The sequence below is a fragment of the Pipistrellus kuhlii genome, unplaced genomic scaffold, assembly GCF_014108245.1.
Source record: "Pipistrellus kuhlii isolate mPipKuh1 unplaced genomic scaffold, mPipKuh1.p scaffold_m20_p_1, whole genome shotgun sequence".
NCBI lineage: Eukaryota > Metazoa > Chordata > Mammalia > Chiroptera > Vespertilionidae > Pipistrellus > Pipistrellus kuhlii.
Window position 1 is genome coordinate 33595873 of NW_023425404.1, and position 26201 is coordinate 33622073.

The 26201-nt window shown below is 48.9% G+C and overlaps 1 protein-coding gene across 8 annotated transcripts; it reads left to right on the forward strand.

Annotated features, from left to right (window-relative positions):
• Positions 1-141: 141 nt before the first annotated feature.
• Positions 142-23696, forward strand: PARP16 (poly(ADP-ribose) polymerase family member 16). Of its 8 annotated transcripts, none has more exons than XM_036438841.2 (8): positions 143-212; positions 771-962; positions 5492-5548; positions 12530-12670; positions 15092-15298; positions 18120-18291; positions 20375-20516; positions 22485-23696. In XM_036438841.2, exons 2-8 carry the CDS (start codon positions 789-791, stop codon positions 22621-22623), a joined length of 1032 nt encoding a protein of 343 aa, XP_036294734.1. In that variant the 5' UTR covers positions 143-212; positions 771-788; the 3' UTR covers positions 22624-23696. The 8 variants fall into 8 exon arrangements, with proteins under 8 accessions (XP_045437479.1, XP_036294776.1, XP_036294734.1 ...); XM_036438849.2 differs by having other exon boundaries at positions 22488-23696; XM_045581523.1 differs by lacking the exon at positions 20375-20516 and having other exon boundaries at positions 142-212; positions 22488-23696.
• Positions 23697-26201: the final 2505 nt, after the last annotated feature.

Consider the following 26201-nt stretch of genomic DNA (forward strand, 5'->3'; position numbering starts at 1 on the left):
AAAGGCAAGTCCAAGGGCGGGTCAAAAGGGCGCGATCCAGGCTTCGGTGAGAGTGGCACGCAGCAGCGCGGGTGTCTCGGGGAACAGGGGCGCACACCTGGCAGCTGGGGAGCCGGGCTCGCGGGGGGCGGGCACCCCGCACCGGGGCGGGGCGGGCCGCGGGGCTGGGAGGAGCGCGGAGCAGCCCGGGGAGCGCGGCGCCGGGAGGGGAGGTAGGCCGAGCGCGCGGGCGCCGGGCCCCTCCGGCGGGCAGGGCTCGGGGGCCGGGCTCGGGGAGCGGAGCGGGCCGCTGGCGGAGCGCAGGCGGCGCCGAGGGCAGCCGGGCGCGCGGGGCTTCGGCGGCGCCGGGCCGGAGGCGGGGCAGGAAGGCGCCGCTGCCGCCGCCGCCGCCGCCGGTGCGGCACGGGGAGGGTCTCCGCCTGCGGCCCGCCGGGGTGTGCCCCCGGCCCACGCCCCCGCGGAGGGCACGGGTCAGCGCGTCTCCGCCGCCGTTGTGGGCTCATCGCATGTCATAGACCCTCCCTCCCCCAGGGCTGGGACCTCCCCGCGCCCGGGGCCCCATTATCCCCAGCCCCCCGCGCGGATCCGTCCGCCTGCTCCGCCGGCCGGGACCCCGCAGGAGACGCGCGCTAGCACGGCCTCACCCCGGTCACCCCGCCGGCTCCACCCCAGGCCTGGCAGCCCCAGTCCCGCCGGGCCCTTTGTCCCCGGCCCGGCCCCGCGCCGACCGCAGGCTCAGCCTCCGCTCCTGAACCGCCGCGTCCCCGCAGGCCCCGCGCGCCCCCGGGATGCGGCCCGCGGGCTGGGCGGCCGTCCGGGAAGCGGCGGCCCGCGACACGCCGGCGGCGGACCTGCGCTGCAGCCTGTTCACTGCGGCCCTGCAGAGCTACAAGCGGGACTCGGCGCTGCGGCCTTTCCCCGCGTCCTACGCCCGCCACGACTGCAAGGACTTTGAGGCCCTGGTGAGTGTGCTCTTCCCCCCCTCCCCCCACTCTCCCTCAGGCTGTCCACTGTTTCCAGGCCACATGTCCTGTGGACCCAGGTCAGTAAACAGGACAGAGCCCCCAGACTTCATTTCCAGCCCGGCCTTGGGGAGGGTTTCAAGGAGCTAAGAACACTCCCTAAGCCCTGCTGTGGACACTCCCGAGGCATTTGTGGCTGCTTCCTCTTGTTCATGACAAGTGGCTACCCAGAGTGAAGGGAGGAATTCAGCAGTTCGGCCTCCACTGGACTTCCTAGTGTGGCCAGCAGATGGGTGCTGGTCAGAATCACCGGACTCAGCCACATACAAGTTTACTCCTCCCTTTGCAAATACACAGCCACCAAAAGTAACCAAAGCCACCCCCATATCTTGATCTTCAGATGAGGTAATACAGGGGCAGTGCTCCTATAAAGTGTAACACACAGTACACGTGTGAGCTGTTGCTTCTTCGATGATTCACAAGGCACTTAGTTTCTTGCAGAGTTCACTTTAGGGTCGGCATGCATTACAGATACCAGTTATTTTTGTAATTCAAATGTTTGGAATTGCCTAGAAAAATATAATTTTTTCCAAAATAGATTTTATAAGAAATAGGAAATTGAAATAGTCTGTAACCAATAAAGACACTGAATTAAAGAAAGTTCCAGGCCTAACAGGTTTCCTTGGTGAGTTCTACCAATCACTGAGGTACTACGTAATTCCAATTGCGTACAAATTCTTCCAAATAATGTAAAAGAGGCTAGTATAACCTTGATCCTACATCTGATAAAAATGACACAAGAACATTATAAGCCAGTGTCACTCATGAGTATAAATGTAGAAATCCTCTATGAAATATTAGGTTCCTGAATCCAGCAATGTCTAAAAAGAACAACTCCTCATTAACAGGTTGGGTTTATTCCAGGAATGCAAAGTGAGTTCAACATCTGAACATCACTTAATATCACTAACCACATGAACAGATTTAAGGGAGTGTCTAGAATTAGGTCTGATGAGGTGGTCAGGGTTCGCTTCCCGCTTTGCTTTCACTTTTGGGACGTAGAAGGACAAAGGCCAGTCTCCTGCTTCTCACGTGGTCCATTGAGATCCAGGCGAGGGATGTGTTGAGGGCATCTCAGGCCTAGGGCATCGTACACAGGTGTCTCAGGCTCAGGGCGGTCAGAGAAAGATAAGCCAACTAACTTTCCCCACAGTTTGTTCTGCAAATTGAGATGCTCAGTTTTGTGAGTTTGTAATAGCAGAGCCTTGGGGATGACATACCTTCATTTTGTCGATAGATTTTAACGGAGCACTGGTGGTGGGCCAGGTGCCCAGGGTGCAGGCGAAGCAGTGAGGTCAGCGGTGCCGTGGGGTAAGCCCTATGCGGGCACCCTCGGAGATTTTGCAGGTTCAATGCCAGAGCACTGTAAGTAAGAAAGGGAATTGTAACCTTTTTGCTGGTGGAGGGTCGGCAAACTCATTAGTTAACAGAGCCAAATATCAACAGTACAACTATTGAAATTTCTTTTGAGAGTCAAAAGCTGACTTCTGCCGAAACCGGTTTGGCTAAGTGGTAGAGCGTTGGCCTTCGGACTGAAAGTTCCCAGGTTCGATTCCGGTCAGGGGCATGTACGTTGGTTGCAGGCACATCCCCGGCAGGGGGTGTGTAAGAGGCAGCTGGTCGATGTTTCTCTCTCATGACGTTTCTAGCTCTCTATCCTTGGCCCTTCCTCTCTGTAAAATATCAATAAAATATATTAAAAAAAAAAAAAAGCTGACTTCTGCGCGTGGGCCACAATCTCACTGGACATGCACGCTCGCACGTGGTATTTTGTGGAAGAGTCACACTCAAGGGGCCAAAGAGCCGCAGTTTGCCGATCACTGCCTTAGGCGACTTCAGATAGCCTCTGGAGGGACAGACTGTCTCTCTCATGGGGCTCATTGTGCCCCTGGGGATACACAGGCAGATTCTTACCAGCCCATTCTGTCGCCATATTCCTTATTGCGCCCCGTAAGGAAACTGGTCCAGACCAGACAGTCTTGGCTGTCCGGAGGCATGGCTCTAAGGAGCAGTTACCCAAGAGAAGGCAGCTCACCAGGCAGGACCTGGTATGACCTCTGAGAGCATGCACATGTTCTTAGATAAACACACTTCAGGTTTCCCTTTGCCACAGTTTACATGAGTTACAGAAGAAAATGCGGAGAATTTGGCATCGGGCCTGTATCTGAGTCAGTGATTGACTTTGAAAAAAACGGGAATGAGGTCTGGATTCCTTCTTCTGGGTCATTTTGTGGTTACCTGAAGAGGAAAGGTGTGGGCTGTTAAAAACTCTTGTATTTTGCTATAGCGGTTTGGCTCAGTAGATAGATCATCAGCCTGTGGACTGAACGTCCAGGGTTTGATTCTGGTCAAGGGCACGTACCTCCGGTCAAGGCTCCATCCCATCTGTTCGGGGGCACATGTGGGAGGCAACCAATTGATGTAACATGGATGTTTCTTTCTGTCTCTCCCCTTCCTTCCCACTCTCTCTCAAAAAAAAAATCAATGGAAAAATATTCTTGGGTGAGGTTAACAAAGTAAAGCATCTCCGTATAAAAAAAGAAAGTCTGTCACTTTTATTTGTTTAGCTAAAAGCACTTAGAAGTAATGTGAAACAGTTTGTCATATTTAACCATTTTAAATTAATTTTCTCCATCTACAGCCCCCAAATCATCTCTCAGGTGCCTAGTTTTGAGGCTATTTTTTTTTATTCTGAGGCAACACTTCAATTTTACACCCGGAGGTCTTTGCATTCCCAGCGCCTGGCCTGGGAGGTGCTTATCAGATGTTTGAGGAGTCTCACTGGGTGTGTGCGATCGCCCAGTGGAGGGTTTCTGCCTGTTCCTCGAACAAAGGCTAGCTGAGCCTTATTGGTCAGAGAACCTGTAGTGTTCTTGGGATGTCTTGTAGCCCTGACCATTGACCCTCAAACTTCATGTTTGCTTTTCCCCCCCTAGGAACCCCATGTCCTGGTTCTTCATTAGTCTGCAGACCCTTTCTGTGGGTGGTAGGTGGGTGGTAATGGCTCCTTTATATATATATTTTGTTAATCCTCACCCGAGGACATTTTTCCATTGATTTTTAGGGAGAGTGGAAGAAAGAGGAAAAGACAGAGAAACACATCGATGAGAGAGAAACACATCGATTGGTTGCCTTCTGTACATGCCCTGACCATGGAGGGCATGCCTGGGTCGGGGAGGAGCCTGCAACCAAAGTACGTGCCCTTGGCCAGAATCGAACCGGGGACCTTTTGTTCCACAGGCTGATGCTTCATCCACTGAGCCAAACTGGCTAGGGCAACTCCTGGATTTTAATTCCGGGCCCTTCCACTTAAAAGTGGGATTGAGGATCAGTAGCAGCATCACCTGGAAGCTTGTTGGAAATTCAGAATGCCAGGTTCCCCTCTCAGACCTACCCAGTTAGTATACGATTTTTTTTTTAATTTGCATTTTTAAAAATCAATTTTTCTTATTGATTTTAGAAAGAGAGAGGAGCATCGCTTTGTTGTTCCACTTATTTATTCATTCACTGGTTGCTTCTTATAGATGCCCTGACTGGAGATCATAACCTTGGTATAAGGGGTGACATTCTAACCAAGTGGGCTACCTGGCCAGGGCAGGCTCTGCAGTTTCAACAAGTCTGCCCCCTGGTGGTCAGTGCATATCATAGTGACCAGTTCCACCATTTGGTCAATTTGCATATTAAGGTTTTGTTATATAGGATACCATGACAAACATCTTTCCACATAATCATTGTTTATATTTCTAGTTATTTTTTTCTTCTTTTTTATATATCTAGTTATTTTATTTAAAAAATATATATTTTATTGATTTTTTTTTTACAGAGAGGAAAAGAGAGGGATAGAGAACTAGAAACATGGATGAGAGACAAACATCGACCAGCTGCCTCCTGTACACCCCCTATTGGGGATGTGCCCTCAACCAAGGTACATGCTTTTGACCGGAATCGAACCTGGGACTCTTCAGTCTACAGACCGACGCTCTATCCACTGAGCCAAACCAGTTTCGGCTCTAGTTATTTTCTTGAGGTAAATTCTGAAAGGTGAAATTGCAGCCTCAAAGGCTAACAGAACTTTCTAATGAAGGCTTTTGATGCTTATTTCCAGATTAGAAATGGAATTGACATTGACTGACGGAGATTGTTCTTTGCAAGGCTCTCAACCTTGGCTCACACCAGAAAGCTTTAAAAAATACTTCTGTCTGGGCCCCACCATTAGAGATTCTGTTTTTAATTGATCTGAGGTGGAGCCGGGGCCATGGGACTTGTTTGTTTATATTTGCAGAAAATGTATAGTTTAAAAATGTTGCTATTAATTGATCATTTTCATGAGCACCCAGCTACTAGTAGTGAGGAAATGATAACAATTAGATTTAGTCCAATCAATAAGTGTCAATGTAGGTACGTACTTGCTATTTCAAGTTAACGTTCTCAGTCTCTCAGATTACCTTTTTATTTCCCTTTTCTCAAAGATGATATCTGAAGAGGTTAGTGGAATATACAGATGTGACAAGATAAGGATACAGGCACAGATATGATGTGATGTGGCTGGCAGAGAGTGTGTGGCTAGAAGGATTCCTCAGCCATCTCAAACATGTACGCCCTTCTCTCTGCAGATGGGTGAGCAGTGGAAAGGGACATTAGATTAATAATAATAGTATAGTCCCTAACACTTATTTAATGCGAATAGCCCCTACCACTCACTGGGCACTGTTCTGAGCTATTTCTCTGTGGAGCACATTTAATCTTCCAGGTAATCAGTGTATGTGCTGATGTAACATACCAGGTAATCTGTATGTGCTGGGAGCAGACCACTCTCCAGCTCCCAGGTGTTGCTGGCGTGTGGCCAGGGTGGGGACTCCTGGAAAGGGTCCCCATGATGACTTCCTTTGTGAAGAGTTCTCCTATAGCCCTGACTGGTGTGGCTCAGTGGATAGAGCATCGGCCTGTGGACTGAAAGGTCCCAGGTTCGATTCCGGTCAAGGGCATGTACCTTGGTTTGCGGGCACATCCCCAGTAGGGAGTGTGCAGGAGGCAGCTGAATCGATATTTCTCTCTCATCAATGTTTCTAACTCTCTATCCCTCCCTCTCTTCCATCCTCTCTGTACAAAATCAACATATATATATGTATACTCTCACCTCATTCTGTTTTAGTGACTGGATTTTCATACCTTAGGCTTGGGCAAAGCCAGGTGCACCCGTATGTAACTGCAGAGTCTGCCTTTCCAGCCTCATCCTGGCAGCCTGTTGGCTCCATCCGTCCCTCCCACCCCACTGTTATAGGTGTCACTGGTCCTGAGGCTGGTGACCGTGGCTGTACCTTTGGTTCATTTCCTTCCAGCACCTCCACCCACATCTGGTAATTATGACCTCCGGCATCTTCCTAGACAAGGATTTTATTTTTTATTTTTTTAATCCTCACCTGAGAACACGAGAGCAAGAGCGAGGTATCAGTTGCCTTCTGTATGTGCTCTGACCGGGGATTGAACCCACAACCCAGGTATGTGTTCTGACCAGGAATCAAACCAGCAACCACAGGACAATGCTCAAACAACTAAACCACAGGATTTTTTTTGGAGATGTTCTCTCTTTCCTGCTGCCAGCCCTTCCAGGACAGCATTGCTTACCATCTAAGCCCGGTGATACGAAGCACCTGTGGCAACTTCTGACCTACATGCCTGCGCCTCCTCCCGGGAGCACGTGACCTGGGTGGTTGCAAAGTGTCCACTGGGTTATCCTATCACGTGACTCGAAGCCAGGAGGTTGAATTGTCTCCTTCCAGGGTCATTAGTCCTCTTCTCTGCTTTTCCCCTGCTGGTTCCTGCCCTTGGCTTCTGGCACGCAAACCACCTCTTTCCTGAGAGACTTCCTCTTAAACCTGGGGCTGCCCAGCATGGCCCAGCGCCCAGGCCTCGCTCAGGTCCCTGAGCCACGGCTTCACCTGAATCCTCCCTTGTTCCCCAGAGCAGAGGCTGCGAGCATATTCCGTGGGATGACAGGCTGTTCTTTACCTTTTAGAAATTGGGAAGTTAAAGAAACGCAGCTTGCTCATTTCTGTTAAAAATGAGAAGATATTTGAGACGCCACGGCTTGGGCAGAAACCAGCTGGAACCGGAGTTTGGTGGCTGGGCCCTGTGCTAGGCCAGGGGTCCCTGTTCAACATCGCTTTCTTAGACTCCCCCCTTACTCATTTTCTTTTTCATTTATTGATTTTTACAGAGAGGAAGGAAGAGGGATAGAGAGCGAGAAACGTCGATGAGAGAGAAACATTGATCAGCTGCCTCTTGCACACCCCCGCTGGGGATGTGCCTGCAGCCAAGGTACATTCTCCTGACTGGAATCGAACCCAGGACCCTTCAGTCCATAGGCCGACGCTCTATCCACTGAGCCAATCCGGTTTCGGCTCCTTACTCATTTTCATCGCCCCTCTGTCTCTGGTGGCTTTTGAGCTTGGGGTCATATTTTGGGACGAGGGTGCTGTTCACGCTGCTAAGCTTCTTTCCACTGGGAGTGCTTCTTTCTCTCTCTCTCTCTCTCTCTCTCTCTCCCTCTCTCTCTCCCTCCCTCCCTCTCTCTCTCTCTCTCAGCCTCTCAAAATCCTCCCCTTTACACCAGGTCCCATTTCTCTCCTGCCTGGCCTGTATACCCTTCCCTCTGCCTTCTTCCTCACCCCCCAGAAATGCCTGCCTTCCTCCTGAACATTTATTCTCCTCAATCCTGTTATTGTAAGTGCCTTCCACTGCCATGAGCAGTGGTTTGTAATGTTTGTCTCTCTGGAGGGTTTTGTGTCTCCTGACCCTGCTTCATACTTCACCTGACAGACATCTTTCTCCTTACCTACAGGGCCTCGGCACAGCCGGTAGCTGTCTTGATTGATTATGTGGGGGTGGGAGACTCCAGGAACATACGGGATTGGCTTCCCAAGCAGCTTTTTTTTTTTTTCTAAATATATTTTTTATTGAGGAAGAGAGAGGGATAGAAAGTTAGAAACATCAATGAGAGAGAATCATCGATCAGCTACCTCTTTTTTAAAAAATATATATTTTATTGATTTTTTTACAGAGAGGAAGGAAGAGGGATAGAGAGTTAGAAACATCAATGAGAGAGAGACATAGATCAGCTGCCTCTTGCACACCCCCTACCGGGGATGTGCCCTTGACCGGAATCGAACCTGGGACCTTTTAGTCCGCAGGCCGATTCTCTATCCACTGAGCCAAACCGGTTTCTGCTCTCAAGCAGCTTCTTGTAGCTCTGTGGGAATTGCTCCCTTGGGTAAGATATGTAGTCCATTATAAATTTCCCATTGGTAGGAGAGGATCCCAGAGAACAGACCCTAGCATCAGGCTGCCTGGCTTCATGGCCTGGCTCCCGAAGAGCTGCAAGGCCCTAGGTAAGGGGCCCCCGTTCTCTCCCCTCTCAAATAGGCTGTTGTGAGGATAAAATGAGATGCCGTGTGCACAGCGTTTAGCCCAGTGGCTGGCATGTGATGCGGCCTCAATAAATAATCAGTTTTCGCCATCTTGCCCTGCTCTCCGGGCCAGGTTGCAGCTGGCTCCAGAATACATACATGGAGGTGGCCCTCAGGAAGCGTTTGCCCAGCCAGATTGATGTGGCCCCAGAGGAGACTCAGCTGTGGCTTTGGGGTAACACGTGTGGAGAGAGTCAAGTACCAGTTGAGGGCTGTGTTGAGCAGTGACCCCTGACCTAGCATGGAGCACAGGGAGCCTAGGGATTGGGAGTGGTCAGGGTCAGGGTCAGGGTCAGTGACTTTAGGCTGACCTTGAAGACTGAGTAGGCTCTCATGCTGGGCAGCTGCAGAAGCAAGAGAAGGAAAGACATAGGGCACTTGAGGAATGGTGTAGGGAGTGCAGGTGAGAAGCATGTTTCAGGAGGTCCTCTTAGGCAGAGAAGCCAGAACAGATCCCCAAGGGCCTTGTGAAGGACAGAGTTGCTAGATTAGCAAAAAGATATATAGGCCACCTATTTAAATTTGAATTTTAGAGACGCAACACATAATTTTTAAAATGTGAAGTATACTCTAATTATTAAATGGTTATCCTTCTAGTAAAAGTTTTACTTGGTTATTTATCTGAAATTCAAATTCAGCGGGGCAGCCTGTATTTGATGGGACAGGCCTATTTGTGTGCCTGGTCCCCAAAAGGCACTGCTAAAATGCAGACAGGTTTTGGTCACAAGAAGAAAAAGAATCTTGTTAACTTGTTGGAGCAGATTTATTTTTCAGAGTACCCTGAAAAGAGAAATAGGACCTGAGGAAGGCCCGCTGAGGGTTAAATAGCAGGGGGGTGGGGTGGGGGACAAAGAGTGGACCCGGCAGGACACACAGGGCAGGCAGCAGTGGGAGGGCCTGGCCCCCGGAAGAGGGTGAGGGTGAGGGCGCTAAGGCGAGGCTGGGGCTGACCTCAGAGCTGGGAGCAGTCTCTGCCCCTTCCCCAGGCTGACTGGCTGAGCTGACCGTCGTTTTGTAGGGCTCCCTGTACCCAGCTCTGGGCTGTTGGCAAGGGCTGCAGCTCACAGGTGGGATTTGAGAACAGGCATGACGGGGACAGAGATTGTGGGAGAGAAGACTCAGCCCTGGCTTTGGGGTAATAAGTGTGGTCCAAGGAGTGGACAAGCAGGACGGGTGAGGTCACAGGATGCTGGGAGGTGGCCTTTGGACTGGGCAGGCAGCACAGCGTCAAGCACCTCTGTATCGCCTATAGAACAAAGCCCAGAGACTCCAAGGCCTTCGATGGCTGACCTCACCTCCTGACTCCTGTTCCTCTCTCCTCCTCCTTCCCCACACTGTGGGCGCAGCCACACCAGCCACACCAGCACCTGCAGTTCATTATGACGACAGCCATGGCAGTCCCACCACCGTTAGAGTGCCTGATGCCGCCCTTTGCTCCAAGCACTGCACTTGTTTAACTTGATTAACCTGCACAGAGACCGCGGGAAGTGGCCACTGATATTATCCCAGTTATGTACTGGAGGAAACGAAGACACAGGAAATCAAACCACTCAGCAGGTCACACAGCTCGTAGTGCATAGGAGAACCCAGATTTAGACCCCGGCTGCCCTGCCTCGGAGGAGAGCCTTCACAAGCAACCACGTCCCCATCCACTGCCCCGACCTCAGGCTGCACTCCCCGGTCACACAGCACCTCCTCTGCCAAAGCCTTCCCCGACCACCCCTGTCCCTCAGCCTCTACCCAACACGAGTCCCACTAGGTCTCCTTAGTAGCGTGTATGCCTCTTTGTTATGACAATGGAGGTTCAAGTCACAGTTACTTACCTTTCTTCCTCCCCACTGAATAGCACCAGCACTCGTGAAGCATTTACATACCCATGTGCTTTTTAAAATTTATTTTTATTTTTTAAATTTTTTAAATTAAATTATCTGTGCACCTATGTGCTTTTTAAAATATATATTTTTATTGTTTTCAGAGAGGGAGGGAGGGAGGGAGGGAGGGAGGGAGGGAGGGAGGGAGGGAGGGAGAGAGAGAGAGAGAGAGAGAGAGAGAGAGAGAGAGGGGGAAACATCAATGATGAGAATCATTGATCGGCTGCCTCCTGCATGCCCCATACCGTGGATCGGGCCACAACCTAGGCATGTGGCCGTGACTGGAATTGAACCCAGGACTTTTCCATCTGCATGCTGACACTGAGCCAAACCAGCTAGGGCCCACATGCTTTTTAAAAACGAATGCTCACAAGGCATGAACAGATAGTTTTATTAGAAGTCTGAAGCTATTGATTGGATCTTTGGAAGAGACAGGAATAAAGCAGCTCTGAAATGTTTCTCATTTTCAAGTACAGAGTGAGAAAAAAAAAATCATCAGTGGTTGTAAATGGAAAAAAACACACACACTGATATTCATGAAGCACCAGCTACATCCCGAATAAAAAACGTGTTTGGAAGTGTTGTCAGGGAGAAATATAAATAAGAAAAAAAGAAAAGAAAAAAGAAACGAATTTATATACACCAAGCCCTGATATTCTGTTACTTTCTTTAATCTTCCCGTCAACCTCATATGGAGATAGTGGGCTTCCCATGTGAGAGAGGAGACTGAGGCTCAGCCAGGTCCAGGCTTTGTTTAAGGACACGCTGGGGAGGGGGGCTGGAGAGTAAGGAAGTGGTGTGCAGGAGACAGTCGACGGATGTTACACTCTCACACTGATGTATCTCTCTTCTCCCTTCCTCTCTAACAACCAGTAAACTATTCTTTAAAAAAGGAGCAGAGATTCAAACCCAGATCTCTCTGCTTTTCCCCATGTCCAGGAAAGAGGAGGATGAGAAAAATACATACTGTCTCCGGCCTCTAGGAACCCTGGCCTTACTGGGGAGAGGAAAGAGGGGATGAGTGGTGTAGGGGTGTAGAGAAAGGGGTGCCTGGGTTGGTAGAAGTAGGGGAAGGGGCATTCCAGAGGACTGAGTGAGCAAAGTTTGGAGGTGGTGCAACCCAAGGCATGCTCACAGATGGCCCCTGTGTACGGTGATGTTTTAAAAACCATCTAGGGAGATTTGGCTTCTAGTCATAACTTCTGAGCAAAAGCTACGGTTACCTTGTCGCTATATCTGTTGGTCCAGATCCCCAGGCCCGTAACAGAACAGCTAGCATCAAATGTGTTTCAGAATTCGGATTGTACCCAATTTTACAAAGGCAGTAAATTGTTGTAATGACCTATTGAAAGTGGCAGCTACAGCGGGCCACACGGGCACCAGCCTAAAGGCCCTGGGACAGGTTGCCACTCACAGGGGTTCTGTTTCTACGGAAGTCCTTGGAGCAGTCCACACAGAGTTCCAGGACCTAGTCTTTGTCCCGAGGGTGACCGCTCACTGGTAAAAAGAGATTTTGTCGGGTGGGTGTAGGAACTGCTCTGGCCTAACGAAGCCCCAAGACTGTCTCTTGTAAGAACGCCATAGACAGCTGCCAGGGCCTCACAGAACATCACCGCTTTCAGGGAAACCTCAAACCATGGGTCCCGACTTGCAGTTTCTCCCAGTGTAGGTGCAGCTTACTATTCTGGGTGATTTCTACATAAGCAGCCTTACCTGGTTATATATGCACTTGCCATATTTTCTTTATCCAGTGTCCAGGGGAACAGGCTGACAGGAAATTAACTGCTGGTCATTTTTCTCATGCTTTGCTAACCCTTTACCCACTGGCGTATATATCATGTATTTGATAACACCTCCAGTGAGGTGGCATCTCATAATCAGAATTGATATTCCTACAGCAACATGTAACATGAAGTGGGATACGTAGAGATTAAACGATCCTCACATCAGCTCAGGTCAGGCTTTGTACCAAATGAGTTAGAGTTACGAAACCTTGCGGTGTTTGGAGCACTTGGAGTTGGGTATTCTTTGGAAAGGGGATCACAGACCTGTGCATGTCCCTCTTAGGAAACGCATGCCCTGAAAGAAGTGCAGGCTGCTGTCTCACCGCTAGAGGGCCCCTGGTTCTCATTTTGCCTAGGATCCTTACTAATGGAGGTTTTCCTCCCTTCAGCTTGCAGATGCCGGCAAGCTCCCCAACCTGAAAGAGCTCCTCCAGTCCCCTGAAGATAAAGACAAACGGGCCTGCGACCTGCTGAGCTGGATTTTATCCTCAAAGGCCCTGACAGTCCACAGTGCAGGGAAGTCAGAGGTGAGACTTGGATCCATAGGATCGCAGCTTCCTAGGGACCTCCTTGTGCACCACATAACCCAGGCAGCTGATTGCAAATGCAGATGCCGCCAGAGATCCTGATTCTGTGTCTGTAGTGGAGCCCAGGAACTTGCACGCTGGCAATGCAAAGCTGTGTTCTTCCTTCTCCTAGCCGTGTGGCCTTGAGCAGGTTTCTTGGTACATTTCAGTACTTCAGTTTCCTCATCTTTAAAATGGGGATACGAATAGTATGCTTCCATCAGGGAAATGGCTTTGAGAATTGAATGAATTGTCACACCTAGAACAATGTGTAAGGGCACATGCAAAGGGCTCTGTAATGTTGGGTATCACAAGCTGCCCATGTAATTCTGATAAGGGCGAACACTTGACCACATCTTAAGAAACATGGGCCTAATCCAGGTGTTAGGAAACAGAAAGGCAGAGCCTGAAATATTGGAAAACCTCATGCTCTGGGTTTAAATTCCACTTCTACCATGCCTGGTCAGTGTGGCTCAATAGTTGAGTGTTGACCCATGCACCAAGAAGTCGCTGATTCGATTCCTGGTCAGGGCACATGCCTGGATTGTGGGCTCAATCCCCAGAAGGGGGTGTGCAAGAGGCAGCCCATTGATGATTTTCTCTCATCATTAATGTTTCTCCCTCTCCCTTCTTCTCTCTGTAAAAATTAATTTAAGAAAACTGAATTTCACTTCCACCCATAATTGGATCTTCCCTTTTCCATTTGTAAATTGAGAATATTAATAGGTGCATCAGAGGAGCGCTATAACAGAATGTGTCATAAAACTGCAGGTAAAGTAGATGAGATAATAGCTCCTTGACTTTGTTTTATGCACCAGTTAACGTCCATTAAAATATGGAGTGTTGGCATCCAGGATTATGTCAGCTTCTTATTGACCCAAGCAAGGACATTAGCCTACCATGTATCATCGTTTTATAAAAGGGTGTTTTAACACAAAAAAGGAGGGTGGTCCTGACCTTAGAATAGAGAATAGTTCTTCCAAAGACAGGGTCATGGCAACCTTACAGCAGTGTGTGTATAAAATATATAAATATATATATATATCTATTACATTGATCTGAATTTTCTCTTTAAACATTTTATTGATTGATTTTGGAAAGAGGATGGAGAGAGAGGGGGAGAAAAAGAGAGGGAAACATTGATTTGTTGATCAACTTATTTATGCATTCATTGGTTTATTCTTTTTAAAAAAAAAGTAATTTTAATGATTTCAGAGAGGATGGGAGAGAGAAATAGAAACATCAATGATGAGAGAGAATCATTGATCGGCTGCCTCCTGCACGCCCCCCCACCCCCTTACTGGGGATCAAGCCCACAAGGGCACGTGTCCTGAATGGGAATTGAACTCTGACTTTCTAGTTCATAGGTCAACACTCAACCACTAAGCCATGCCTGGTGGATGGTTTATTCTTATATGTGCCCTGTCTGGGGATTGAATCTGCAACCTTGGTGTCTCAGGATGATGCTCTAACCAGCTGAGCTATGGACCAGGGCTGCCCTAATTTTTCTTATTTAATCACAACCCAGAGAAAATTTCACCTTCTCCATAGACTGTGACTTATTGTTTGGAAATCACTGAAATGATGTGGTTTCTACCCTAAAGAGGATTATTGCCCCTTAAGAAATAGCTCGCCCTTTTGTATCAATTTTTTTGCCTCATAACAAGCCATCCCCCAAAATCCTAGTGGCTTAAAACAATACTGATTATTTCTCATGATTCTGTGGGTTGGTCAGGTGGTCCTTCTGGGAGGAGCTGGCTCCCCTGGGGCTGGGAGATCTAGGGTGGCCTCACTCATGTGTCTGGGACTTCAGCTGGGATGGCTGTGAAGGTTGGGCCTTCCTCCATGGGGCACTCTTCCTCCTAGAGGCTAGCAGAGCTCGTTCAAGCCTCTGTTTGCCACATATTCACCAAGATCCCATTGGCAAGGCGCATGGCCAAGTCCAAATTCAAGGGGCGGTGAAAGAGTGTCCACCTCGTGATGGAATCTTGGTGGAATCCCACCTGCAAAGTCACATTGCAGAGGGTTGGGAGGAAAAATATGTGGCCATTTTTTGCCATTTATCACACTTTTCTACCTCCTGAGATGATTGTAAAGACGGAATATAGGGAATCGATGTGAAAGGGATTAGAATTAAGTGATCTTTAGTTAGAAGGAACAATGCGTGCTTCTCAGCCTATTGTAGGAGAAAAACATCAGAGGCAGGCCGTGTGGAGCTGGAAGCTCTGAGCTTATTTATAAATTGATGTCTTCATTCTCATGAAATCAGTTGTTCTCATGAACAGAGTCCACTAGACACTAAGCCAGGGCTTTAGGAGGCCATCTTGGCAGCATGTTTACCAGCTTCCCGAATAAAATTTCGACTCCCTTCATGTTTTCAAGTTTGAAAAGATCCAACAGCTGACGGGTGCCCCTCACACTCCTGTCCCTGTGCCGGACTTCCTGTTCGAAATCGAGTACTCCGACCCAGCCAACGCCAAGTTCTATGAGACCAAAGGAGAACGAGACCTCATCTACGCCTTCCATGGGAGCCGCCTGGAAAACTTCCATTCCATCATCCACAATGGCCTGCACTGCCACCTGAACAAGGTGGGGCCCAGGCCTGCTGGCATTTGGGGTGGGCTGGGGGGGTTGGCGGGTCAGCGGGCAAGGGGTGGCAAGGGGTAGGTTCCCTAAGTCCTTGCCACTCAAAGTGTGGCTCCCAGACCAGCAGCCACTGGGAGCCTGTGAAAATGCAGAATTGATTTTCACGGAGAGAAACGTCAATGTGAGAGCGCAGCATCGATTAGCTGCCTCCTGTTGGGGATTGAGCCCGCCACCCGGGCATGTGCCCTACTGGGATCGAAACTGGCAACCTTTCGGTGCACAGAACGATGGTCAACGAGCCGAGCCATACCAGCCAGGGCTCCGCCGGCACTTTTTTTTTGCCTCTCTGGAAGTGTGGGAGGCGAGTGCAGGCAGGAGCCAGAAAGACCGCCTTAGCCGGAAAGATCACAGCTCTGCAGCCTGTGCCGGTGGACTTAAACTCTCTGAGCCTCAGTGTCCTCCGTGCCACAGGGCACCGCCACCCCCTTCCGGTGTGCTGAGAGGGTTGAAACAGCTAATGCGTGCAAAGGCTCTTTCTGTGCCGAGCACCGAGGACACTGCTTTCCTAGGAGTCTGGGTGGTAGCTGTGCTGCAGCCTGTCCTCCGGGCATGCAGCACCCGCCGTGTCTGAGGCAGCCCGGAGGCGGAGAGACGGCCCAGCAGATTAGCGACTAGTGCAGTTCGGTTTGTGGAGGACGACGGGCTTGTTTACACTGGCTTTCAGCTGGCTAGTTCGGCCAGGCTGCTGGAGCCCCCGCCTCCCCTCACAGCAGAGCCGGCCTGAAGTTGCCTGCGGATTCCAGTCTGTACACCAGATCTTCGCTTCAGTCCCCCAGGGACTTGGCTGCTTAGCAGCATCTCATCAAAGTCCTTTGCTCAAGTGTCTGCTCTTACCTCCTCCGTCTGGGTCTTCGGTGAGACGCCTGCCAGTGGAAGCTATGAGACTGTTCTGGTGGGAGAGATACCCCAAGTGTCCCACTCTCCTGCTCACCGCAGCCAGGCTCCGGCTCTGGCCCAGAAGGGGGAATCTATACAGGCACAGGGGAGGTGTGGGGTCAGGTCAGAGGACATCCAGTGTCCTTGGAGAGGTCTGTGTAGGCTTTTAAGACGTGGGAACTCTGCCTAACCCAGCAAGGGGCTTTCCAAAGGCCGTGCGAAGGCTTGTTGCATATCCCTTAAGCGTCACTTAATTGGCTTAGAATTTTGGAAGTCTGGTGCCACCAAACAAGACGTTTCTCAGTTCCCAAGCATAGGATGTTCGGTGTGCTGTTCGAGTCCCCTTCGTTGCCTTATGATACTGATGCTGTGGCCCCAGAATAGCAGCTGCTCTGGGTAGCAGCTACCTGGATGTAGAGTTGAGAAGGATTCTGAGCCAGTGTGAATGAGTGCCATCAATGATATTTTTATGTTGATTATTGATGTCCACCATGGGCAAGGATTTGTGTGCCGTGCCTTCTGTAGGCTTCACTGGAGGTGTTTAACCTGAGATCCTTGCCTCTCACCTGGCGTGCTTCCTCATGGAGGGCACCACGTTAGCACCACCCCCAGGGAGCTGCCTACTAGATTTTTGGACATTTTCTAGGTCAACACCAATACAAAGAGTAAAACTTACCCTGGCCCTCCTATGGGCCTCTTCATTCAGTTATAGTTTCTGGTCTGAGAGATGCTTTTCTAAGGAGTGACTCAGATTACTTCCCCCTTTAGGTGCGGACCCCCTTCTAGTACATGTGAGTATGATTTTGCTTCTCTCAGCCCATCAGGGTAGCCATGCTAATGCATTAATTAGCAGGAATTACTACCTGTGCTACCACGTAAGATCCTGTGCTGGAGTGCCCACCCCGCTCATGTGCCAGGAGTCCTGATCGATGGTTTAGACACATTATCTCACTGGATCCTCATCCATGACTTTAGGAAGGAGACACTACTATCACCATTTTATAAGCATAGAAACTGAGACCCAGAGAGTTTGCTTGTTTGTTTATTTATTTTAAATTCTTTATTGTTTAAAGTATTGCATATGTCTCCTTTTCTCCCCATTGGCTACTCCCAGCCCCCAGCCAGAAAGTTTTTATAACTTGCTAGAGGTATAGGCAGAATTAAACTCAGGTCTGTTTGGACTCTTTTTTTTTTTTTTTTTTTTTTAATTAACACCTGTTAATTAAAAAAATATATATTTTTACTGATTTCAGAGAGGAAGGCAGAGGGAGAGAGAGAGATAGAAACATTAGTGATGAGAAGGAATCATCAATTGGCTGCCTCCTGCATGCCCCACACTGACCACAATTGAACTAGTTCATAGGTTGACACTCAACCACTGAGCCACACTCACCAGGCTGAACTTTTTTTGTTTGTTTTTTACAGAGCGAAAGGAAGAGGGATAGAGAGTTAGAAACATTGATGAGAGAGAAACAGATCAGCTGCCTCCTGCACACCCCCTCCTGAGGATGTGCCCACAACCAAAGTATCGATATATGCCCTTGACCAGAACCGGGACCCTTCAGTCCGTAGGCCGACACTCTGAGCCAAACCGGTTAGGGCTGGACTTTTAATATGATTTTCTCACTCAACCTTGACCACAGTAACTACTAGTTTGCCAGGCTACTCAGGTATATACACAGATGACCTGTCGTCAGATAGGAATGTGTTTAGTGTTAACCCCATAATGATGTCATAGTCTCATTTGAGTTTATGCCTTTCATTTTGGGGGGAAAAGGCTTGAAAATTCTGGGATTACAGTTCCGTTGAAGAAAGGCTTGTGCCGCTTTGCTGTTCCATTTTATACTTACCCGGCCTTGTTTCCTTTCCGGTGGGCTCTGCCGTCCAGACGTCCTTGTTTGGGGAAGGGACCTACCTCACCAGCGACCTGAGCCTGGCCCTCCTTTACAGCCCTCACGGCTACGGGTGGCAGCGCAGCCTCCTGGGCCCCGTGCTCAGCTGCGTGGCCGTGTGTGAGGTCATAGACCATCCCGATGTCAAGTGCCAGACCAAGAAGAAAGGTGAGCGCGCGCGGCCCGGACGGGGCTGCAGGCCTGGGGCCGAGGCTCTTGCTGTTGGACGGGGCACCCATGGCGTGCTGAGGGGCGGCCTGAGGCCAGAGCAATGCAGGACAGGGGCCTGCCTTCACACAGTGGTACTGAACACACAGTGTAAAAGGTGTCACTTACCATCAGGGATAGGTAGAGAGTGTCTGGTGAGGGGATCCACTGGGCCGATCAGACGACGGAGCCACCGGTGGGTTCCAGTGCTCAGAGAAAGCTCTGGGGAGGAAGTGAGACGCGACAGCTGGAAGTGAGTGTGCGAGGCCGGAGTGTGGGCTCCTGAGGGCAGGGAGTGGGACTCAGTCAGTCTTGGGCACCTGGTGTCGGTAGGGAGCCTGGTTCGTACTTTTTTTTTTTTTTTTTAATTTTTTTAAAATTGATTTTGTACAGAGAGGAAGGGAGAGGGATAGAGAATTAGAAACATCAATGAGAGAGAGTCATCGATCAGCTGCCTCTTGCACACCTCCTACCGGGGATATGCCCGCAACCAAGGTACATGCCCTTGACCGGAATTGAACCCGGGACCTTTCAGTCCCCAAGCCGACGCTCTATCCATTGAGCCAAACCGTTTTCGGCATGGTTCCTACTTGATGTTCAGTAAATGTTTGCCAACTTGAAGCTAAATACGTGTGTTTTGACCTGTCTCTCCGGGATGCTCTTGTGAGTGCTGGAGCCCTTGGAGGATGGGAGAGGCAACTGAGGCCGCGGACAGGAAACCCCGGGCTTCCAGGAAGCAGAGGACTCGCAGTCCGCCTCAGTCTACTTCCCTAATGTGTCCCTCAGATTGTCTGCCCGGTACCCCCTGCGGCTTTGCCTGCAAAGGCAGAAAAGTCACACAACTGTCATTCTGGTCTCCAGAACTGGCCCGTAGGTTCCAAAGAGAGAAGGAAAATTGAGAAAACGCTTCCTGGCCTCTTAATGTAAAACAACTGGAACCGAGAATCGGGGCCCAGGTCCGACGCCGCCCTCTTAAACCAGACAGCATGAATATTTGCATTTATAATTCTTAGGAAGTTTGCAAACCGTGACATTGAACATCAAAACAAAACCTTGAAGCGTCTGCTGTCACACAAGCTTTGACTTTTTTTTAAATTGCTAAAGATTTTCGTGGTACTAAAAGTTTTGTTTCTGTTTGTTTGTTTAAACAAGCCTTGGTACAAAGAGTAGGAGATGTGTTCTAAGAAGCTCGAATCCAGAATGGCTAATTTAAAATGCCTGCTAAGAGACATGTCTCAGATCAATCCCTGTTCCTCGTCCCAGATTATTTTTTGTTTTGTTTTGAACATCAATCTGCTGCTTTTCTCTGCTCTCCTTGTTCAGCCAAGTTTTCCCCACCTCGTATCTCTTTTATTTTCCTATTCCTTCTCCTTATCCTATTTGTCTCTCTGTTGATTTTCCTGTGTGTTTTTAAAAATATATTTTTATTGATTTCAGAGAGGAAGGGAGAGGGGGAGAGAAATGGAAACATCAATGATGAGAGAGAATCATTGACCGGCCGCCTCTTTTTTTTTTTTTTTTTTTTTTTTTAATATATTGATTTTTTACAGAGAGAAAGGGAGAGGGATAGAAAGCTAGAAGCATCGATGAGAGAGAGACATCGACCAGCTGCTTCCTGCACATCTACCACCGGGGATGTGCCTGCAGCCAATGTACATGTCCTTGACCGGAATTGAACCTGGGACCCTTCAGTCCACAGACCGACACTCTACCACTGAGCCAAACTGGTTTTGGCGACCTGCTGCCTCTTGAATGTTCCACACTGGTGATGGAGCCTGCAACCCAGGCATGTGCCCTGACCAGGAATCAAACCGGGGCTTCCTGTTTCATAGGTTGACGCTCAACCATACTGATTCTCCTGTTCTGTTTTGTTTTTTATTTTATTTTTGTGACACACACACACACACCTATTCCTCAGCCTGCTGAGGCTTCTCCATTCCAAAGACCAGGAGGCTTGACCCATTTACATTCATAATTTGCTGCTTTTGTTATTGTTTCCCTTACCCCACCCCCAGTAAAGTGGTGCTTTCCTTTCCTTACTCAGATTCCAAGGAGATAGATCGCAGGAGAGCAAGAATCAAGCACAGTGAAGGGGGAGACATCCCTCCAAAGTACTTTGTGGTCACCAACAACCAGCTCCTGCGAGTGAAGTACCTGCTGGTATACTCGCAGAAGCAGGCCAAGAGGTAAGGCCGGTCCTGCCTATGCCCCAGGAGGACAGCTAAGGCTGCCTTCAAGTGCTGGGTCCGTTGTTACCAGCACCCCCTTCCCTCCAGCTTTTGTCCTCAGCTCTGTGTAAAGTATAGAAAGCTCTGTGCTAGACATGGGGACGAGTGAGGATAAGGTTGTATAAGATGCGGTCCTGGCCCATCTGGCATGGCTCAGTGGTTGAGCGTCGACCTATGAACCAGAAGGTCACAGTTGGATTTTTGGTCAGGGCACATGCCTGAGTTGTGGGCTCAATCCCCAATGGGGGGCATGCAGGAGGCAGCTGATCAATGATTCGCTCTCATCACTTCTCTCTTTCTCTCTCCCCTTTCCACCCCCTTCTCTCTTTCATTAATAAAAAAGATGTCCTGGCCCTTTGAGGACTGTATATTCTAGGGGAAGAAGACAGATTCGTAAACACAGTGACATGAGGGACTGAATGAAGCCAAATTGGCTGCCCCAGACCATGGGGCCCCTCAGCCCTATGCTCCTGGTTTCACTCTGAAACACATTGATTAGATTAAGCTGAGAGGCAGGGTGGTGGCTGGACACTGGGATTGGGTGCTGCCCAGCTCAGTCACTTTCCATGTTGAACCACCATCTTCTCTCTGGACCTGAAATACTTCATCTTCATCTTTATTTTTTTTTTTTAAATACATTTTTATTAATTTCAGAGAGGAAGGGGGCTGGAAAGAGAGAGAGATTGAAGCATCAATGATGAGAATCATTGATCAGCTGCCTCCTGCACACCCCTTACTGGGGATCGAGCCTGCAACCCAGGCATGTGTCCTGACTGGGAATCTAACCGTGACCTCCTGGTTCATAGTTCGATGCTCAACCACTGAGCCATGTAGGCCGGGCCATCTTCATCTTTTTTTTTTTTTTTTTTTTTTTTAATATTAAAAACACCGATGAGAGAGAGACATGGATCAGCTGCCTCCTGCACACCTCCTACTGGGGATGTGCCCGCAACCACGGTACATGCCCTTGACTGGAATCGAACCTGGGACCTTTCAGTCCGCAGGCCGACGCTCAATCCACTGAGCCAAACCAGTCTCGGCCCATCTTCATCTTTAAAGTGGAAGTGTTGAACCCAATGGCAGATGAGGCCTCTGACTTCTAAAAGCCATGGTAGATGCTTTATCCCATCTCAGCAGTGTGGTGGTGGTGGTGGTGGTGTGTACAGGGCTCTCCAGGGTCGAGGTCTTGCTGTATTGTTGGGGTCCAGCTTTTCATGGGGATGAGCAGCAGGTGAGCAAGTACGACAGAAAAGGGGATCACTTAATACTTCCCACCCCTGTTGTACATGTCAGTGGTTTCCATGCTTCAGGAAAAAACCCTCTTCCCCTCAAATTTGGGAAATTCGTATAACATTCCTGAGTCTGGTGGACATTATCCTTTGGTCTAAAATCATCTGGCTCTTTGTATTTGAAAATTCCATTCCTCCCCACTTCTCCTTGGAATGTTTCTGTAGTGCACACTTGGCCCGTTGAGATCATCTCCCAGCGGGCCAGAGAGGACTTCCCCGGCACAGACCCATACCTTGTAGGTGTCTAAAAGTGAAACGGCTTTTGCTAAGTAACCTGCCGCCTGCTGCCATCTGGGCAGACCCCTTGAGCGAGGCCATTCTTTTAGACACCGAAGCCCTGCCTGAGGAACGGTGGGGCAGGGGAGGGTGAAGAGGAGCAGCTATAAAAGAGACGCTCAGGATGAGCTCACTGCATAGCTGTCCTTGTACATTTAGAACGTGTTCTGGTGAAAGGCGTGCCGGTGCCAGGGCAAACAGCCTCGGCTTTCTCGAGCAAAGGAGAACGCACGAAGCTTCATTTCATGGCTCACTCAGAGGATGAAATTCATCATTTCATCTTGGAGCCAGAAGTTGTTGCATACACTTAAAAAAAATGTTCTTCTCATTTTGCCAACATCACTCTTTTTTCCCTTTTAAGCAGGGCTTCGAGCCAGCTGTCCTGGTTTTCCAGCCATTGGTTTACGGTCATGATATTCCTGTACCTGCTGCTGCTGCTCATCGTGAGTGTCATCAACTCCTCCTCTTTCCAACACTTTTGGAACCGCGCGAAGAGATAATCTTCCTGGGCCTGGTGCGGGGACCACCTCAACCACGTGCCTTGTTTCTGTACCTCCCACGCCCCACGTCCAGCCAGGTCGAGCCTGGGGGCCGGTTGGGAGCCGCAGGACAATTTCCATATGCCATAAATGTTTCCATTGCCTGTGCGGATGCTCCAGCCACACTCCAGCCAGTGGGGACCACTGGACCCTCACTCCTAGGTTTCGGGGAGCCCTCCTGTCTGCTCCTGCCCCAGCAGCCCTAAGGGAGTTGGCTTTTCCATCAGGGCCAAAGGAAAAAAGTCCTGCTGCATTTGAAAACAAAGTGTCCAAGCTGTCAGCGGTATGTTTACAATCGCTCCTGGCGGGCGCTGGCCCTTTCTCTAATGCCTTCTGGAAGGCGGAAAATGCGTAGTGGGGACGATAAATCACCAGGCAGTTGCCTTGTTTTGACTTGAGACACTCAAGAGGAATAGTCATGTTTCTCATAAAAAATCGGTGGGGATCGGTTTTTGAATTCCATCCACCTTTGTAAGTACAAAACATTTTCAGTTTTCTCAAGTCAACAAACAGCACTCTGCTGCAGCTGTAACCCCGTGCCCGACCACGGATGAGAAAGGAAGGAGTCAGAGATCTGATTAAAAAATACAAACCTAACAGCGGGCCACTCAAGTGTCTTTTTCTAAAAATTACCAACGGCTAATTATAGCTGCGGGCCTGCCTCCTCTCTCGTTCTCACGAAGCTGCCTTGCTCGCGGCCTGCCAGCCACCGGTGCCACGCCGCAGTCCCTCTGCCACTCGGCCTCCAAGACTCGGGTGCGCGTGGACTGAGCCTCCCTCGGAGGGGTCGCAGGTCTTCAAAGCCTCTGGCTGCCCAGAGAGCCTTGGTTCTGCTTGCCATATTCTCTGCCCCTCCTCCCCGCCTGCTTCGGCCATAATGGAGCGCTGTCTTACTGGTGGGGATGGGGGCAGAGGTTTCTGTAAGGAACGGGGGAAGTAATTTTCTATAATTTGTGAAGTGAAAAAGCCACTATCATGGTTTTTACATTGACTATTGGAACATTTCAAAAATAATAAAGGTATTTTCCTAATTACCACGTCGCCTTTGTGACAGCTATCAGCCTCAGCCCGTCTGCCTTGTGTGCCCTTTTGCTCAAAATCTTACCCTCTTTTTCCTTCTTTGTCTGAAGTGGCTGTTTGCTGGAAAGCATATACATCACCTGGTAGGTGTTGATATACTAAATATGAGCACCTACTGTGTGCCAGGCACTGGACATAGGGCAGGACCAAGGCCAGATGTCCCTGTCCGCATCGAGCTGACAGTCTGGCAAGATGGGCAGGTGGACACTCTCAGCAGAGAGGTTGACATTATATGGTGTAATTATAAAAAGGGATTTTGGGAAATACTTGACAAAATGTCTTATCCTGGCCTGGAATTGTGGAAGTGACACATGTAGCACTGCAGTGTGCCTTATGTGTGATTTCTTTAATTCTCATGACTGATTAAGAAAAAAAAAAATTGAAATCCCAAAGAGTTTAGATAGCCCAAGGTTACTTGGCCAGGAAGTGGCAGGGCTGGGAGTTGAACTAGGTAGACGGGTTTCAGACTGTGGGTCTCATAGCCCCCTCACCCCACCCCTGGCTCCCAGAAAAGGGGATGTTCAGCTGAAACCTGAAGGAGCTGTCAGTATTAGGCTAAGAGGTGGAAGAAGAGTGTTTTAGCCAGCGGGAACAGCACACGCAAAGACCTCGAGTTCTTAATGGAGAAGCTAACAGCAGGAGGGTCCTAGGAAGAGGCTGTGGTGATAAATGGGGCTGGGTAGGTGGGCAGAAGCCAGATCATGAAAGACTTTACAAGCTGTGGGTAGGGGACACCGTTAGAAGGTTTTTGGCAGAGCTTTTAAGTGGGACATCAGATGGGGTTTTGAGAAAAGTCACTCTGGTGGGTGGTTAGAGAATGGATTTGGGATTATTTTGAGGATTAAAAGAACTGATAATTTCTAGTAGTGCCCAGCACGGAGTAAAACCTGGTATGTTTCACCTACTATCATCATCATCATCACCATCACTATTTATTTTTAATGGCTCAGTAGAGGGGATGAGCATGCAAAGGAGACAGCAGGAATATCCAGGGAAATAGGAGGAAACCAAGGCAACAGTTTCATAGAAGCCAAAAAGGAAGGCTTGATGAGTAGTGTCAAATGCTGCTGCGTAGTCAAGATTATACCTGAGAAGTATCTGTTGGATTTACTGAATTGGAGCTCACTGGTGAATTTGGTGGGAGTTCAGTGTAAGGCAAGCATGTCAAACTCAAAGGCTAACATGGGCCAAATAAACAAGGTTTTAAGTTTATGTGGGCTGCAAATAAACAAAAGCTTCGATTTTCATAGAAACTTAGGTTTATTTTGATAGAGACATGCTGAATACAAAGGGCTGAAATAAATGAGTAATCATTAACATAAAATAGTAGAACATTTTAATAAAAATTAATATTTTTCTTGAACATTAACTTACCAGACACTGAATAGCTGCACAAATTACCATATTTTTCGGACCATAAGACGCACCGGACCATAAGACGCACCAGTTTTTAGAGAAGGGAAATGAAGAAAAAAAGATTCTGAAACAAATAGTGTCCTAAAATATTTTATGTGCATTAAAACCCAACATCACAGTCATAAACACATGTAATCAACCCTGTAAACAGCAGCATTTAGAACCATTTTAGAGCCGGGCAAGCACACAGAGACCACACAGAGCCGGGCAAGTAAAAAAACTTTTTTTTTTAAAGTATATGTGTAGGCTATATTTGGACCATAAGACGCAGGGACTTTTTCCCCCCACTTCTGGGGGGGAAAAGTGCGTCTTATGGTCTGAAAAATACGGTAATAAGCATAACACAAATAAACCTATTTTTCTTGTTCTCCAAAAGTAAATATTTCCTATTGCACACACCAAACAAGTCAGTACAAGACTAATGATGTGGCAATCTACTGCAAAAATATTTGCTGCTGGTATTAGTGGGGAGAAATGGTGTGCCTGCACGTAAGACAAGTGAGGGAAATGAATGCAACATGATTATAGTAATCAGTCGTTAATGAATGCTGTAGTTATTAATAACTAGAGGCCTGTTGCACAAAGATTCCTGCAATAGGCCTTCCTTCCTCTGGCTGCAGGCACCAGTTTTCCTCTAGTACCCGGGACCCAGGCCTTCGCTCTGGCCGCTGCATTCCATCTTTGCTTCAGCTGGAGTCTTTGCTCTGGCCAGAGTCTTCATCTTCACTCCAGCCTGAGCACTGCTCCTATAGCTCCCTCTGCTCTCCCCCTTCCCCCTCATAGCAGGCATCCCTGCCTGGCCACTCCGTGCCTGCATGCATGCTATCCAGAGGCCTGGAGCAGCTGGGGGTGGGGTCACTGCTATCTTTGTTGGGTTAATTTGCATACTCACTCCTGATTGGCTGGTTGGCGTCAAAAAGTGATGGTCAGTTTGAATAATTCTCTTTTATTAGTGTAGATTATGTGTAACGGGATACTGTAAAAATTAAGTTACAAAATTTTTATTAAAATGTTTCTTACATACCGTTATATTGTCTGGGCCA

Coding starts and splice junctions, on each gene's coding strand:
- PARP16 (XM_036438841.2), top strand. CDS start 789: ATGCGGCCCGCGGGCTGGGCGGCCGTCCGGGAAGCGGCGGCCCGCGAC. Junction 5,549..12,529: donor ACAAGATAAGGATACAGGCA/CAGATATGATGT, acceptor TTTTCCTCCCTT/CAGCTTGCAGATGCCGGCAA. Junction 12,671..15,091: donor ACAGTGCAGGGAAGTCAGAG/GTGAGACTTGGA, acceptor CATGTTTTCAAG/TTTGAAAAGATCCAACAGCT.